Below are 17,608 nucleotides of genomic sequence, written 5' to 3'. Positions count from 1 at the left end.
TGGTTAAATTAATAAGTAAGATTGTATCTAATATTGAAATTTGAGGCCAATAGCTTAATTGCACCAGGTATCATGAAGGTGCTGACAATACAGTACCACCACCCCCACCACCTCACTGGTGCTCCTTAACTGTTTAGCTTATGCCTTCGATGGATTACAGTGCTTATCCCGAGAGGTGATTGTGACAAATAGAAGAGAAAATAACATACTTTGCATTTCAGGCCTATATCTGTTAATAAGGCCTTATGGGTAAAGCCTTTCCCAGCAACTAATCAAACACCATTTAGGGTATTCTGGCAAAACCTTATAGAGAGAGAGAGAAATGGGGTTTAACGTCCACTTGACACAAACTAGGTCCTTTCTGGACTAACATATGGTTTAATTGTATTTCCATAATTCGCTTGCGCGTAGGGGTCTTTAGCAGTGGGAGAAAACCCATGAGGTTGGACAGACGACCCTGCTCCTTGTCACGTACAACTGGGGATTTGAAACCATGCCAGTTGACTCAATAGCAGGCTGAACAATACAGTGTGCACGCTAACCATTCGACCATCCAACCCCCCCAAAACCTTAGTTCAGGCTGATGAATAATAGGTTAATATACACCCTTGGCCTTCAATAAAAGCTTTGTCTTCCAAACTGTTTGACCAGCGGTTGCCAGGCAAGATACACCCACATTTTGCAAGAGATGGACAGATAACAAGCTAATATAAGATGTGTTTTAAGGAATATCAAGAGCCATAATCGGGCATGTTACGATTCGATACGCTCAAGTATCAATATGAAAGCATATCTATAGGAAATAAAATTAAGTTTCACTGAAATTGGATCGGATAAAAAGAAAATTGTGACATCTACAGGGTCATAACCTTATTGCGTACGGGGAGTGGCTAGTTTGTCAAGCAGTTTCAGTCCGATTTTTATGAAATTCAAAATCAGCTGACATTATTGTGTAACGGTGATAAATTTAAACATTTATTCCAAATCAGGCAAAAAGTCTATCCTCTAGATGAACAACAATTGGCCAACACGGATTTTCAGACATTCAGGGGTCATAATCCAGGAAATTACCATTCCGATATATCAAAAGGAACCAAGATCTATAGGATAAAAACATATTTTTATTTTCATCAAAATTTGATAAAAAAAATTGTGACCTCCAGATGATTAACAACCATGGTATTACATAACCTACTTTTACACTATCAGTCCAATTTTTATGAAATTCGAGCTCAACCATCATAACTATGTAACAGTGAAATATACAGTGGAACGGTTTTGTAAATCGGATAATAATTGTGACCTCTAGAGGGACCACATCGAAAGAAATCAAGATCTTTGGGTTATATTCTATAACCATACATTTCAAGTTTCATCAAAATCATATAAAAATTGTACCCTCCAGAGGGTCCACAAACACTGTATGTTTAATTAGTCACTTCTCATTTTTAGCCAACTATATAATTCTAATGCCTCTTCTGGATCATTTGGCATCTCTTTTCCGGCCTGCACTAACAATTCTGAGCATACATTTTCAAATTCTCTTAAACAACCGTTGGGTCCATAAAATTTACAAAACTGACTAAAACTATCAAGATCTTCAACAGCAACTTCGGTCTTGTAATCAACTGTATCTGAATATTAAAATGAAAAAAAAAATCACACAAAAATATCTGATATATGACATAAAAGCAGCTTAGTTTTCATTTAATGATCAAATAATGACCAAATAGTTTCTACCCCCATATGGTGAAAATAATTTCTCATATTAAATCTTGTGATTGTCGCCTTACCAAACAATTGTGGAGTAAAATATAACAAGTCTGGTTTGCCTGCAGGACACTCTGCCCCTTTAGTTGGTCTCATCTTATGTTGATTCCAGTCTTTACGGATTTGGTCTAAGTCTTTTTGAATGAGATTTGTGAAGCAAAACCTGAAACATTCTCTGTAAGACATAATGATACCAATACTGCATTATCAATATGAAAACTAATATGTATGCTTGTTAACTTTGCTGTAAACATATTATATTATATTAGTATTAGTTAATTCAAGCATATCAAAAAAGGTAAACAATACCAATACCTATAGAATGTATTACATTGTAGGGACCTTAATAATGGAGGCTCTATCATAAATATATGCCAAGTAGCCTTTCTTTATAACTTGGCACCTAAGTTTGACTACCGATAATCTAACTATAAACATTACATAAACAAGGCCCCAAGAAGTCATCTAAATGAATGAATGAATGAATGAATGAATGGGTGTCACTTAAATACTACCCCTTAAGAACAATTAAAAATTATCCCTTAAGAACAATTAAAAGTTAAGTCAAGAATATAATTATTCTGTATTGCTTATTGTTACCTCAAGTAACCTCTAGTATATTAGTGGAAAGTTTGTAGATTTAATTATAGATAGTGACAATGGGTAGGCAAGAAGACATTCATAATTTCGCTCATAATAAAGTAATTTGACTGACATTTTCGATATATTCATTTTGCATTATCTATTTTTAAACTATTATAGACAGGCGAGATCTTTATCTAAATCTTACATATTGCATATTTAAATTTCATTCAGATTCAATTTAAAGTTTATTTCGATACAGTATTTTGGAATAACAAAACAACCCTTTTGTATAAAATTGTCAATATTCATCATCCAATATCATATCAAAATAACCACACATATCATCACTTGCTAGAGTGGTGGTCACTATGATGACAACACATGTCCACATAACAGTATATGGATCTAAAAATGTTGAAATGATGTATACACACTTGTTTTGGCCATTTTCGGTATTAATCTCTCCTGAAGCTTCTAAATCCTTAAATAAATCCATCCAGAACTGACAACCACCCTGTTTTGCAGACCGCCAGAATCTTTCTATCCGCTACAAGAGACGATCATTGGTATATACTAAACATGTAACAACTTCAACAAAGATAAATTGCTAGACAACGAAACATACACCCACAGCATACAATTCACCCGAGCAGTCCACAGAGGGTGTCACATTTATTTATTCTTTCAAAGGTAATGATAGCATTCACAAGACACTACTAGTTCGGTGGTTAAAGGGGGAGGGGGAATCGTCACCCGACCTGTGAATTTATGAGACCGAGTTTTTCTCAACAAGTTTTTTGCGTAGATCCGAATTTGTGGTGTGGCCCCATTTTTTGCGGTCAGATTTTGCATTTTAAGATTCAGACATAGCATCGCAACATTTCAAAACTATTTCTGATCGTATTACTTATATAGTAATTGCAGGGGGATTACACCACACATAATTTACATAAAAACAAATATATGGACAAGACATCATACCCAGAAACCACAATTAAACAAACAATTCAAAAAGAGTGAATGGATTCGATGTCAATTTTGACATTTTTGTAGGCGTGGCAGATTGGGCAGATTAGGGATGTACCCCACTGAAACCAGTCTTCGAAGTGATAAATGGCAATAACTCTGAAAGTAATTATCAGCCACTTCATCTCATGTACATAAATACTATAGTCAATCGGTTAATCACTTACGCTTGTAAAGAGTCCACAAGAGGTTCAGATTGATTAAGGGTGATCAATGATCGTAAATTTCAAGAGAATCGGATAACAACTTTAGCAACCACAAAATTTTAAAAAGTGACCATGGGTCATAACTCTAGAGCATTTACACGCATATGTGGATGCCAGACTGTCTGAGGAAAGGCGGACAGACAAAGGGCGAATAAAAGGGACTAAATTGAAAATGTATTTGGTATTCTAAAGTTTGAATTTTTTTAATAAAAGAAAATTACCTGATTTGCCGGTGATGGTCCATACAAAAAGCTTTTTTCACCAGCCATGTCATCTCCATGATACCATCTTAGTGACTTCTGGATATTCTCAATTATTTTGTTCTCTGTGCCTTTATCGGCTCTAATACATCGAGGAACTCCTATAAGTTTAAAATGGGTATTATTATATGGGATTATAATAAATAGATGGGACATATTAATTAATTGCATTTACTTACATCGGTGCATACATTGTTTCTTGTGTGTGTGTGCTTTCATAAAGCATCGTGCAAGGCGGGGGGGCAATATAATCATATGCGATTAACAACCTACGATTATGTACGCATCATTTTGCCATTGAAAGGGACAGATCTCTTAAGATACCACGTGGTTCGCCCTCGTCAATAATACCATACGAAAAAACTGGAATGCTACAATATTTGGGAACACAATAACAACAGCGTAGTACAATAGCCACAAGTGTCGCATTCTATGCCTCCCTCTCTCTCTGTATCGATGCACATTTCAATGTTTCGTGAGAAATTTCACATTATGCTTCTACTCTCACCTTCAATTCCAAGCAAATATTCTAAAAAATAGCCTGCAACCACCTCTGGATCATTGTTGGTTCTACCAACACGAAGCCATAAAATTCGTCTAGAATATCTGAAAATAGTTAATCTTAATCTGTAATACAACTTATTGTGATATGCTGAGCTGTTAACAATATTTTCAATCTCTCAGAAACTGAAAACAGGCAAAATAAACTTATTAGTGAAGCTGTAAGGTTCATTATTTCAAGTTGACATTATTCTCTTTTTGGTAAAGCTTTATAAAACTTGTTTTATTATTGAGTAGTCCAAACAAATGTAAATAAAACTAATAAAAGCGCAGGCGAAGCGCTCCTGGTTGCTTCTTGTTAGCTCTACAGTTTTCTGTAAATTAGCTTTTAAGTCCAATTAATCTTTCTATAGATATTATTTATTTTTTACTGATTTTATAGATTTATATTTTCTACATTTATTGTAGCGCACCGGAACACTCATATGAAATATAGCTCTATATAAATGTTGTATAATAATAATAGAGCGACAGAAAAATATGGTTTATCGTCCATTCAACACAAACTAAATCATTTCGGGACTAACATAATAATTTTCAATTTCATTTCAATAATTTCCTTGTGCGGAGAGATCTTTAGCAGTGCGAGGAAATCTGAGGACATAGAGAAATATAACATTAAAATAAAAACTAATAATAATCTATTAAGTAAACTTTATTTAATTCTGGCAGGTGGTTTCATTAGGATAAAAAGGCATATCATAATAACACTAGCTACAATTTCATGGAATCATAATTATTGAGTTTAATACTAAGCATCCATAAAATTGTACCTTGTGTTAATATGTTCCATAACTATAAGTGCCTATCAAAGAAGTCATATTATAATACAGTTTTTCTTACCCACATATTCCACCATGTATCGCAAAGCCATAGGCCTTCAACTTGTCATACCCATCTATGTGGATTAAATAGTTTGGACCTTTGTTGACATATATTCTCCTTGACAGTTGGTGTTTCTTGCGAAGGTTCACCCCTTCGGGGTCCATTAACTTTAATAAAGTGTAAACCTTGTCCCTGTAAGTAATACAAGCGTATTACTAGAAACAAAATAGATATTTTATCAATCCTTCCACATTCCACTCAGAAATATTTCATTTTTCATAATATAACATGTAATTGTCTGCAATATCACTTTAAATAAAGCTATTTCACACACACACAAGAAACAATGTATGCACCGATGTAAGTAAATGCTATCATAAAGAACTTTTTGTGTGTGTGTGTGTGTGTAGTGGTGCGGGGAGGGGGCGGGGCACATAGCCCTCCACTCTTTCATAAGCAGCCGTGAATTGTCAGGGACTACCTGAATCACATGCTTACTTAATTGTTTCCTGGTGATACTAACTAAAGCTGGCAATGTGGTCAAGCTTTTAAGTACTATGCTGTCCAGGAAGTTGCGAAACAAGTTATACACTGGAATGTAAAAGTTAAATAGTTTAACATTTAAATTTATTTTCGTTTGAGGACATGTATACCAAGTGTTATTGTTATCAGTTCAAATCTGTAGGGGTGAGGCTGCTTTCAAATGTTTGCGACAAATGTAATCAACTTTCGATGAAATTGCCTAACTCTGCTTGACCTTCATTTTATGATTAAGACACTACTAAGTTCAAGAATGCCAAGTTTCATTAACACGCAGTTGCATTGCAGAACATGATAGAAATACCTAGCAACACGTAGGCCATATTTTGACAGGAGTCTTTTCGCTAAAGCCCTGTAACCAAGGCACCGTCCACTTCCAGTCAATTGCTCCTGAAATAAAAGAAAATTTTTTTCATTTCCATGCCAAACCATTAAAGTAGTTGGATTTAGAGAGAGAGAGAAATGGGGTTTAACGTCCACTCGACACAAACTAGGTCATTTCAGGACTAACATATGGTTTCAATTTAATTTCAATAATTCGCTTGCGCGTAGGGGTCTTTAGCAGTGGGAGGAAACCGGAGTGCCCGGAGGAAACCCACGAGGTTGAGAAGGCGCCCCTATCTCCATGCCACATACGCTCACACCAGGGATCGAAACCACAGCCGCAAGCCAGAGGTGACCGGCCAGCTAGGGGTTGAAGCGCGGCACTCCAGACCTCTAGGCCATCCCAACCCCCCCCCCCCCCCGTTGGATTTAGAAGCCTATATCTAAAGCATTGGTCATTATCAAGGCAGGGTTAACCATTAGGCTAATAAGGCTATAACGCAAGCCCTTTAAAAATATTTAGGCCTACAGATCTGGCTGGGGGTCGACTAAATTTTCTAAAGATACCATTGAAAATATCAGCAAATGTTGAATAGTCTTAGCTATCTGACACAACTAAAATCGCCATGGATATCTCAATCATTGCCTAAAAACTCTGTTGTTAATATTTTCATTGCAAAAGCCATCGAAAAACGCAACGTGCTACATAATAACTGTCTTATGACTATGTATTGTCATTTTGTTCCCAAAATTGGGTACTTCTTCAGTAAGCGACCATAAGTCTAAAGTAGGGGAGAGCGGGGCTCAGTGGGCTATGGGGCACAGTAAGCCAGGCTTTGTAATTTTACACTGTTTTGGCAAAATTCAATTGTGACATCACTGAGGAATTGCCCTTTATAGCCCCCATTTGTCCTCCTAAATTCAATAAATTCATGTAAACTGATTGATATTTATCAGCCATTAACCGTTTTTGTGACGCAAAAGTGAATTTTTAGTGGACTGGTTAAACTGCTTGGCTACTCCAGATTTTGTTAGAGCCCACAAACTTGATATTCCAGGTGAAGTAGACAGTGATTGACTCTCATTAGAAATATTTTGTTTCATAATACTATCACATGTCTTCCTGCCATTTTCGATTTTCTGTCATGGTTGATGACGGGGCACAGTGGGACACACTTCAGAGGGGCACACTGGGCATAAGCATTTCGAGTTTAGCTAAATATCATCTGTCCATTTTAGAAAGAATCTGGGTATTTGAGCTGTTTTTAAAGAAATATTGGACCTAGGATACGAATCGTTACTGACTTACAAGTCATAGGAATTTTTCGCATAAAGGATTTTTTTTTCTTCTGTTAAAGAATTTTTTATTCAATGTTATGTTGGGATTTTTTAATTTTCAGATGTGCATCTGTGTTCAAGTCTTAAAACAAATTCATATTTTGAACTAAAAGATTAGTTTTTACAGTCCTTATGAGTTTCAGTCAATTCAGTGTGTTTTCTATGCATTTTTTTTTAAGAAACATACTTGATGGCCAACTGTGTCCCATAGTGTGACCCAGTGTACCCCACATACGGGGCACATTGGGTCAAAAAAAATTTTGGTTTTACAATGATCTACACAGAAATAGTTTCAATTTATTAACTTTTTAACAGCACTATTAAATCAAACATATGACTGGCTTCAACTGAGTACATAGTTTGATTCTCTGTAGAATTTCACTTCTGGTCAATTTACTAAAAAAAAGAAATCATGCCCACTGTGCTCCGCTCTCTACCACCCTTAATACGACCCTAGTGATTATATAACAGTAACTACAGACTGTACCGTGGGGTGTGGGATATTGCTGTTGATTCTCGTTATTCCCACTTTCTGTAAACCGGGGTCATTTCTTCACAAGATATGTAAGGTTTCGGAGGGAAAAATTTAGGCTATTACGTAGGCTTCACACCTACTCTTATAGCAGCTGTTATAGACTCTTCGTCATTTCCACCTCTTCGCCTATGACCATATTTTTTAAGAATTCTTCTTATTTGCCTTTCACTGAATTAATAATAAACAAACGAAAATAAATGTTTTTAGTCATTTTCTAGAAGAACATATTTCTTTGCTTTTGTGATTCAATATTCATTATAAATTTCCATAAAATCAATGACACACACCATACCACACACACCATACCACACAATCACACCAAGAAAGGCCTACCTTATTGATATAGTGTGTCTTAGAAATAATAATATAGAGACTTCAATATTGGTGTATCCGCCAAAAATTCACGAATGAGCTCATCACCTGTAATAATAATAAGCATAGATAGGAAAATCAAATGTCTGCTCGTGGCTCAAAAACACACGTTTTGACTAAAATGTAAAACATGATTAATATAAAAATGAGATTAAACAATTAAAATACAAGTTTTGCGACTTTATAACCAGTGACAAAAATGTAGGCCTACGTGTTGGATGAACCCCATTCCGACTATACGACCAAGATGCATTGTTTAATAATTACTCTCAAAACTTTCCTTTTTTTCAAATTTTTTTATCCTATAATTAGTTAATTTCGTGTGTAACAAATAGTTATTCAAAAATCTGGACAAACGTAAATTTCATATGCAGAAATTGATCAAATGAAATTTGCATTTTGATAGATATTGTTGAAAGATTTTTTGTTGCGCACGAAAATTAATACTTGCACTTCCGAGGCGAGAACACGAGAAGACGAGATTGTGACGAAGCGAGGGAGCGAGAACACGAGAGGACGAGATTGACCCAAAGGCGAGGGAGCGAGGGAGCGAGAAGTCGAGGTTTTTCAAAGGCGAGAACACGAGGGAGCGAGAAGTCGAGGGCGAGAAGTCGAGGGCGAGAACGCGAGGGAGCGAGAAGTCGAGGGCGAGGGAGCGAGAACACGAGGTTTTTCAAAGGCGAGAACACGAGGGAGCGAGAAGTCGAGGGACAAAGGACGAGAAGTCGAGGTGAAAGTAATCTCGTGTTCTCGAGGCGAGATCCTCGTATTCTCGCCCTTTTTCCTCGCGTTCTCGCTCTCTCGCTCCCTCGCCCTCGACTTCTCGCTCCCTCGCGTTCTCGACTTCTCGCTCCCTCGCGTTCTCGCGTTCTCGCTCCCTCGCCCTCGACTTCTCGTCTTCTCGTGTTCTCGCCCTCGACTTCTCGCGGCGAGGGGACGAGATTCTGAAATGGCCGCAATAGGCTTCCATACCCCCCCCCCCCGCCCCTTGAAATATTTTGAGAAATACATGGTCTCTATCGTTATTTTGGCGTATATTCATACCCACTGAGCTTTTTAAACAGAGAATTCCAACAACCCGTTTGACGTCAATTTTTATTATAATTGAATAAAGCCGAGTATAAAGGATAAAGCACACGGTAGTGACACTTTTCTCATAAAAAGCGGATCCGTCCTTGCAGAAACCGAGCATGTCGTGATCCTTGCCACCTTTGACTTGTGGCGTAATATCAAAACTCCGTAAATCGATGCACAATTGGCCTAGTAACAAGCATGCCAAGCTTAATGCTGGTGGAACTGCAATTGGCGGAGCCGAGTGTATTTTCGAAAAGCGTGACCCCCAAGACGATCAACAAGAACACGACGAGTAGCTCTCGGTGAACAGTTTCATTCATGTCCAACAAAACAAATTGTTAATAGGGGATATTTAATATTCAAAAAAAGAAACCTATAGCTCATTTTCATCGGGGTTTTTTTTTATTTGCACGGGGTCATTGTTTCCATAAATCTTACTTGTTTTAATGTCATTATGTAAGGATAATGGAAATTCCTGATTGGTTTGAAATGAAGGGTCACTTATTGTGACTGGTCATCATTTTTGCCAAAATTTGTTTTCGCTTGATTGCACCAAGACACACACCTTTAACAACTTCGCAAGCTTTTCGCTAAAACGCAAATCTAAGGCTTTTAAAATCCCGGGGGTTCTCGGTTTCAAAATCAGTTGCACATGTAAGCACTCAACGAGCCAAGTGATACCAAATCTGAAGGACGATCAACGCAACAACCCTATCGGTGGGTCACAAGTAGGTGAATCCCAGACAGATGTGGTCAGACTGCTAAATGTTTCCCGGAGAACCATTTCTCGCCTTTGGGATAGGTACCGACAGCGAAGATCAGGTCAAACAAGATTGACCCCCACCTGTTCTGGGTCGTCACATCCGATTGCGCCATTTGCGGAAACGGTTCATAACAGCGATCTCTGCTGCAGCAGTAATTCCTGGACGGCGTAGGATCTCAGACCAAAGAGTCCGTAAACACATACGTTAAACACGCCGTGACCGTTAAATCCGACTTCAGCGGGTTCAGACACACAGCTTCGAATTACACGATTTTAACTTATAATTAAAGGTTGGATACATATTGTTTCATTTAAAACATGTCTATTATATCACGATGTATCCATGATGAATAAAATAAGGGCCTTAATTGGGCGTACAATATAAAATGTTTATTGGAATCTCAGTTTTCGATGATCAATATGTTGTTTTATCTGTATATTAATGTGTTTCCAAATCGCTAAATGCCACTTAGAGATTACCTGTATCTGATGAACTTAAACTTAGAACAAACGATCAGTATGAAATGAAGATCGGTCGAAATATTCAAACTTAATTATTATAACAATAAGAATATTTATCAAATATTTTAATTCATAATTACTGTGTATCTCTATCCAAATTTAGATGTGTATCGCATAACTTGCTAAACGAAACAGGAAGATACGACAAAATTACCAGAAATGATAGAATTACTTCGCTAATTGTCGGTTGCATAGAACAACACCCTGTTCCGTTAAATACATTAAGTTCATGTAACATTTCCGTTTGTAGACTATTGCTACAATTAGATATAATTGAAGCTGAATTCTTTAACCATGATATAATGTATATTACCGAATCCCATCCAAACAACACTACTAAAGATTCATCGATTTTACTGCCCGGTTATAGAAGTCCTGTTAGATTCGATACAAACAGATCAGGCATGGGATGGGGTTGTTGTTTATATTAAAAGTAATCTACACTTTCAGATTAGGCATAATCGCAAAAACCCTGATATTATAGACACATTATGGGAGATAAGATAAAGAGATGGCAGTTCGCGCTATAATATACTATTCCAAAAAAGTAGGGGATATTTGATTTTTAAGTGTTATTAAAGTCACCTAATGAAACTGACGAAGAAACAAATGACAAAATGAAATGAAGTTCACATTCATCGATTTATTCCAAATGATCGTTAGACTAAGTAAGGCACAGACTGGCCATTATAAGGGTAAAATGATACCCGGGGTCAAACAGCAAAGTTACCACAGCATCACAACCAAGTCAGTAACGGGTAAATCCTCCTCTGTTTGCCAAACAAGCATTGATCCGACGTGGCATACTCCTTATGAGACGTCTAAGGTCATTTTGGTCCAGATTGTCCCATTCCTGTTGCAACGCAGCAGCAAGTTCTTGGACATTGGCAGGACGTTGTTGACGTTGACGTAACCTCTGTCCAAGCATGTCCCAGACATGCTCGATGGGGGAGAGGTCGGGACTCAGTGCTGGCCAAGGTAATGTGGTGATGTTCTGTTGTTGGAGGTAACCTGTAACGATCCTGGCCCTGTGACATCTTGCGTTGTCATACTGGAAGATGAAACGGCGGCCATGACGTCGTGCGAACGGCACAACATGGACTGCCAAGATGTTGTCCCGGTAGTACTGGCCTGTAACACGCCCTGCAACAACATGTAAAGCCGTTCCTCCAGCAACAGTGATGCCTCCCCACACCATAACAGAACCACCCCCAAATCGATCATGTCTGATGACGTTAACGTCTTGGAAGCGCTCGTTTCGACGACGCCACACCCTCCTACGTCTGTCCAAAAAATCAACAGTGAACCTTGACTCATCTGAAAACATCACATTGCTCCAGCGTCGATTATCCCAGTGTTGACGATCCCTACACCAACGACGTCTTGCCTGAATGTGATGATCTCTCAAACAAGGGATCACGCGAGGACGTCGGGCGCGAAGGTGACCCCTATGCAGTCGATTCCGAATCGTCTGGCCACTCACTCTCACACCAGTGTCTGTTTGAAGACGAGCGCTGATCTGATTTGCTGTGATGACACGATTTCTCAAGGCCAAGGTACGGATAAATCGGTCCTGGGCTTGAGTTGTCGACCTGAGCGTGGTCTGTCCTGTACAGATTGTGTATCACGGTATCTGGACCATAGCCTGCTTATGACAGACTGAGAAACATTCATCGTCCGCGCCACAACCGCCTGTGTTGTGCCGATCTGTAGCATGCCAAGGGCACGTAACCTTTCATATTGGGTAAGCCGACGCATATCAAAATTTGTTTTCTGGTCACTAAAACAATTAAACTGATGTTTCCACCCTGGAATTCAATGCCACAATGACTGTAACATTCAAAGTCAGAGTCGTGCAGATCTTGGGTTGGACCCCCATGATGATCCCAAGCATCACCTGCATTCCATGCGGTAGCTATTGGTGCGTTTGGGCGTCACATGTAACTGGAAATGTTTCTTCTGTTAGGTTCTATAGTGACTTTTTTCGTAGTCATTTGCATATTTTAGTATTATGCCCCCAAAATCAAATATCCCCTACTTTTTTTGAATAGTATAGTTAAAAACTAGATAGTGTAAAGGTAATTTGCTGAAAATTTCAGTCAAATTGATCCACTATGAGCCGAGAACGAAGCGGGTGAAATTTTCGCATAGTCTCGGTCATCATTACTAAAATCATTAATATAAACAGCATAGTCTCGATTATCCACTTGTTTTGATTTAATTATCAATGGCCGTTAAGCGGCATATATGAATCTATAATCCAGTCAACATCGAAGGCTAGCCTTGACATCAAGAGTTTATTATGGTCTGGATAAGTTGATTAATGTCTAATTGATAATTTAGATAACATTTCAGGCCTAAAGAAAGACTTGTAATAAGCAGATTTTGCTCTTGCATAATGCATGTTTAAGTAGAGATTGGATAAAAACAGGCGAATGCACAGTCTATTTTTCTTGTTTTCGCGTATCTAGTGACAGTCAATTCTTTTAATGAATTGTCCGATATCCCTCCAGAGTCTCATATAACAACATCTCGTCTTCAAAGGAATGACCAGCAGTGAGCTGAAAAAATCGACCGTGTATCAGTTAACGCTCATATCATCGGTCAGTTATAGAAGAAGAAGAATTATTTTATTTATTGTACAATAACTATAAAAATACAATTTAAAAAAATAAAAGTGTACAATGTCCGGCCTTTAAGGCCTACGAGAAAATAGTGATAATGGAGACTTTGTTTATTATCATACCAGCGGTGCTTGACAATCGAGACTATCTCGTAAAAGCTTCCAATACCCTTAACTTCGCTGAGTATATTCCTTGCTCAGGAAGTAATTCTGATTTATTATAGCAAGAACGACCGGTTCTTTACATAAATAAAATGAATGATGTGTGTGTGTATGTGTGTATGTTCGCCTATCACGCTTCGTCGCTCCAGCCCCGATATTTGGCATCAAATTAACCAGTTTGAGCCCATGATGTTTTAGGCCATATAATTTGGGCCCCGGAGGAATTGGCTCTGGGCCCCGGAGGAATTGGCTCTGGGCCCCGGCTGAATCACACTTCGTCGCCGCGCTCCACCCCTCATATGAGGCATACATTAACCAGCATGATCCCGTCAAGAGGTCATGAGGTCGTTGGTTATTTTGATACCCATGTAACAATATTTTGACTCGTGACTTCCCTGTCTGATCTTGGCCATGCAAAAAATATCCTAAAACCATCAATAGGTCCTGCTGTTTTGTTGTGGTTTTTTGATACCCATATTTATAGTATTTGTTAGCGGCGGACTAGTGGGTCCCTTCTGTCTGGAGGCCGAGATTGATTCATCCTGTCAGTTTTGTATATATTATTAAATCAGTTGTTGTGTAGATTTGTAGGTATTATATGGATCTTCAATCCGTAAACTAATATCGATAAATGGATTTGGGCCCATGCGATTCATGGTGGCGAAGACACATCTATCTATATAAATAAAATCGAAGTGTTTATGTATGGGTGTGTCCATCACGCTTCGATCTACCTCCACATATGTGGTATTAAATTAACCAGAATGACCCCGTGAATGTTTTAGACCATCAAATGTTGACACCGGGCTAATAGGGCCTGGTCCCGGGGGTATATCGCTTCGACGCCGAGCTCCACTCCCACATTGACCAGCATGACCCCGGAAATGTTTTAGGCCACCGAATTTGGGCCCCGGGCGAAAGTCGGCCCTAGGCGAATTTGCCCCTAAGAGAGTATGGGTCCAGGGTGGATTGGACCCCAGTGAATTTGGGCGATGGGCGCAGTCGGGTATCCTGCTGGTTTTACATAATGTATCTTTAAGAGACAAATATATTGTGATTTTTTGTTTCTAGTTCGTTTCGTGTAACATCACCACATGTTTCATGCACTATAGCCCGATTAGGGCTGATGTGTCTTTAAACATATTATTCATCTATTCTTAAAGCGACAGTAACAAAGCATGTTCGTTTTAACAGTTCTGCGACTTTGTCATTAAGCAGAATTTCTGATTAGAAAGAAGATTTTTAATAAAATCGTAAATGATTTAACCGACGGGGTACGACTGTGTACAATTGGAATACGTACAGGTATACGAGTGGGCCCAAGAACTGATCCTTGAGTTACTCCATTTGCTTTCTGTTGAATCCTTACTTTCTATATTTTCAGTTAACTGTTGAACCATCTGGTATAGGATTTGACCTGGTGGTTCCAATTAATATTTTAATCGGTTCTATACCTCTCCAGTCAGTAGCAAGACAGTATGGTCCACCACCGCCTCTCCAGTCAGTACAAGTACTTGTCAACAAAGATCGTTTCTATGATTAGGGAATCTCTATCCATTTCACAAGTCATGTCTTCCAATTTGTGCGCATATCCTGTCAATAATGTCATTCAGTTGGAACATTGCCTGGCTGTGGGTATCGGCCATTTTACATACTGACTCTGCAAATACCAATCATTATACACACTGGACAATTCACACTGCATGGTGTAAGGGAAGGGGGGCTCAGTGAATAATAACACTCGCTAACGTGTTCAATCGTTATTTCCCTCATAGCACACTGTCTGACGTATTCATTAGCCCTGTCGATGCAGAACTGTAGGACGTTAAACCCCATTACATTTCACACTGTAGGCCTTCTGCTGACATCCTTGGCAATTGACAATTCGACCTAAAACTGAACTAGTGTGTAACAAGGAAAAGGGAACAGGGCGATTTACTCAATAGTATCCAATACGACCCAATGCTAGACCTACCAAATACCACCACATACTACCTCATTATTGTGAACAAACTGATAAAATACTTCAATAATATAAAAGAACATTGAATTAATTCGTGGAGAACTTGCAAAATATCTACTGAAAATCACCGCATACACCGGAGAAAACATCGCAATGAAATGAGGTTTAAAGTCCTACTTTTCTGATCCGACTGGATTATATGAAGACGGGTGGACAAAACATAGCGAAACACAAAACATAAATCCGCTCTCAATTTCATTTTATCATTTTATTCCACTATAACTTGGCCTTGTATTAGCTGGCACTCATAGAACACCTCGGAGGGTTAGAGAACGTTATTTCGTATATGTTTAATGTCCTCATATTGATTGTTGTAAAAATTACACTCTTTACCTAACTGTATTTAAATGTAACCTTGCATCTAGACTACGCTAATTCATTATTAGCTGGAACACCGGACTCAGATTAACAAAGGCTGTCGGTTGCACCGCATATAATGCTGCTCGGATTATATGTGGAGATCGAAAAAGGGAAAACATCGCACCCTATATGAAAGATCTTCATTGGCTACCAGTGAAATCTCATATTTGTTTTTAAAATACTGTGCAACACATACAATTCGCTATACTCCGATTCCCATCCAGTCTATCTGAAAGAACTTCACACATATTCCAACCAACGATCTAATCTAAAATCAGCCGATGACAGAACTCGCCTTTCGATTCCAAAATTTAACAAACGAGTTGGCCAATTCTCCTACCCGGTAATTCTGCAAAACTCTGGAACAATCTTCTTGTAACTATTAGACAATCAAATTCATATTACATATTTAAGCGTAAACTGAAAACTCATCTTTTCGGACAGTGTTATGATTAGTCTTGTGAAGCGCTTAGGAACATCTTGATATATACTATTCCAAAAAAAGAAGGGGATATTGAAATGCAAATACCTATGCAGGTTCTGATATGATAAATAGTCATGGACACTTGGCATGCTTTGAGCGTATGTTCACAGATGAAGAACCACTGAACTGCACATGCGACACGCAATAGCGCCATACAGGAGGGAGGGGTTCATTATCAAATTTGACACTTCAAGGAAGGGTTGATGAAAACTGCCGCGTGCTGGTTTATCTATCCATGTTTGCTTTCCTATCGGTTCTTGCATAAGATTTACTGTTTAGCGTATCTTTGCTTTAGTGTGTTACTTTTAATGTGATCGGGAGATGTGTTCGTCGACGTCAACGTCAACCGACAACACTGCAAGAATTGATCGTGGCACTGCAAGAGGAGTGGGTCAGATCGCCCCAAATCGTGATTGGACGGTTGATTAGGAGCATGCCACAGCGACTTGGCATTGATGGAGCAATTACTCATTATTAAGACAAAAATCAAAAACGTCCATTTTCACTTTTGACGGTGTATCTCTTTGCGAATGAAATGGGGCCGTCAGATAACTGTTTATGTTCACGTGTAGGCAATTGACCTGTTATTAACATCAACTGGTTACCTCTAATACAAGCAGCAGTGCATTTCCGCAGTTTTGTATCGTTTCTGAATATCCCCTACTTTTTTCTGAAGAGTATATAATGTAGCGCTATATAAATGAAAAGATAATAAAAATAATGTAAGCTTTATATCTTGTTTCCGAATCCATATAATTTATAATGTATTATATATATATTGTGTGTATTAATATGTTCAATAAATACTGTTTATACCAACTGATTGCAATTATTCGGTTTCACACAAAAGACATGAGCGTACGCAATCAGAGAGTCAATCAACACTCATCTCGGTCGTGTGGTCTTATACGTTAATACAGAACAATATATTAAGCAGTCCTTTATTTTAATTATGAAGCGAATTAGTAAAGCAAAATATTGGTCTTCTGTCTTGGTCCCAGTTGTCTGGTCGTTGATCCGCCTTGTCTTGGTCCGAGTGATCTTTTGATGTGATTTGTTTGAAGCCAAGAAGGTAAGAAATAAACAAGGCGAGGCTAAGAATAGGCTGGACGTCTTGGCTGATTATTTCTCGCCTTCATGAGTTCGCGCTGTTACTCATAGGTCCATTTATTACGGCTTCACCTTCGACAGGAAGGGGTGAAAGTGTTCTTCTCAGCTGTCATAGTTTTCAAAGGCAATACAAATTAATAGGCTA

General features: G+C 38.4%; 1 protein-coding gene across 1 annotated transcript; it reads right to left on the bottom strand.

Moving 5' to 3' along the window:
• Positions 1-1,136: 1,136 nt before the first annotated feature.
• Positions 1,137-7,679, bottom strand: LOC126818082 (uncharacterized). The gene is made up of 8 exons (XM_050545260.2): positions 7,671-7,679; positions 6,078-6,163; positions 5,252-5,425; positions 4,356-4,453; positions 3,809-3,948; positions 2,790-2,902; positions 1,794-1,945; positions 1,137-1,634 (listed from the first exon to the last, which is right to left on the bottom strand). The coding sequence occupies exons 1-8, from the start codon at positions 7,677-7,679 to the stop codon at positions 1,432-1,434; spliced, it is 975 nt and encodes a 324-aa protein (XP_050401217.1). The 3' UTR covers positions 1,137-1,431.
• Positions 7,680-17,608: the final 9,929 nt, after the last annotated feature.

Source organism: Patella vulgata, chromosome 4 (genome assembly GCF_932274485.2).
Source record: "Patella vulgata chromosome 4, xgPatVulg1.2, whole genome shotgun sequence".
In the NCBI taxonomy this organism is placed as follows: domain Eukaryota; kingdom Metazoa; phylum Mollusca; class Gastropoda; family Patellidae; genus Patella; species Patella vulgata.
This window is presented reverse-complemented; position numbering and strand designations above follow the sequence as displayed.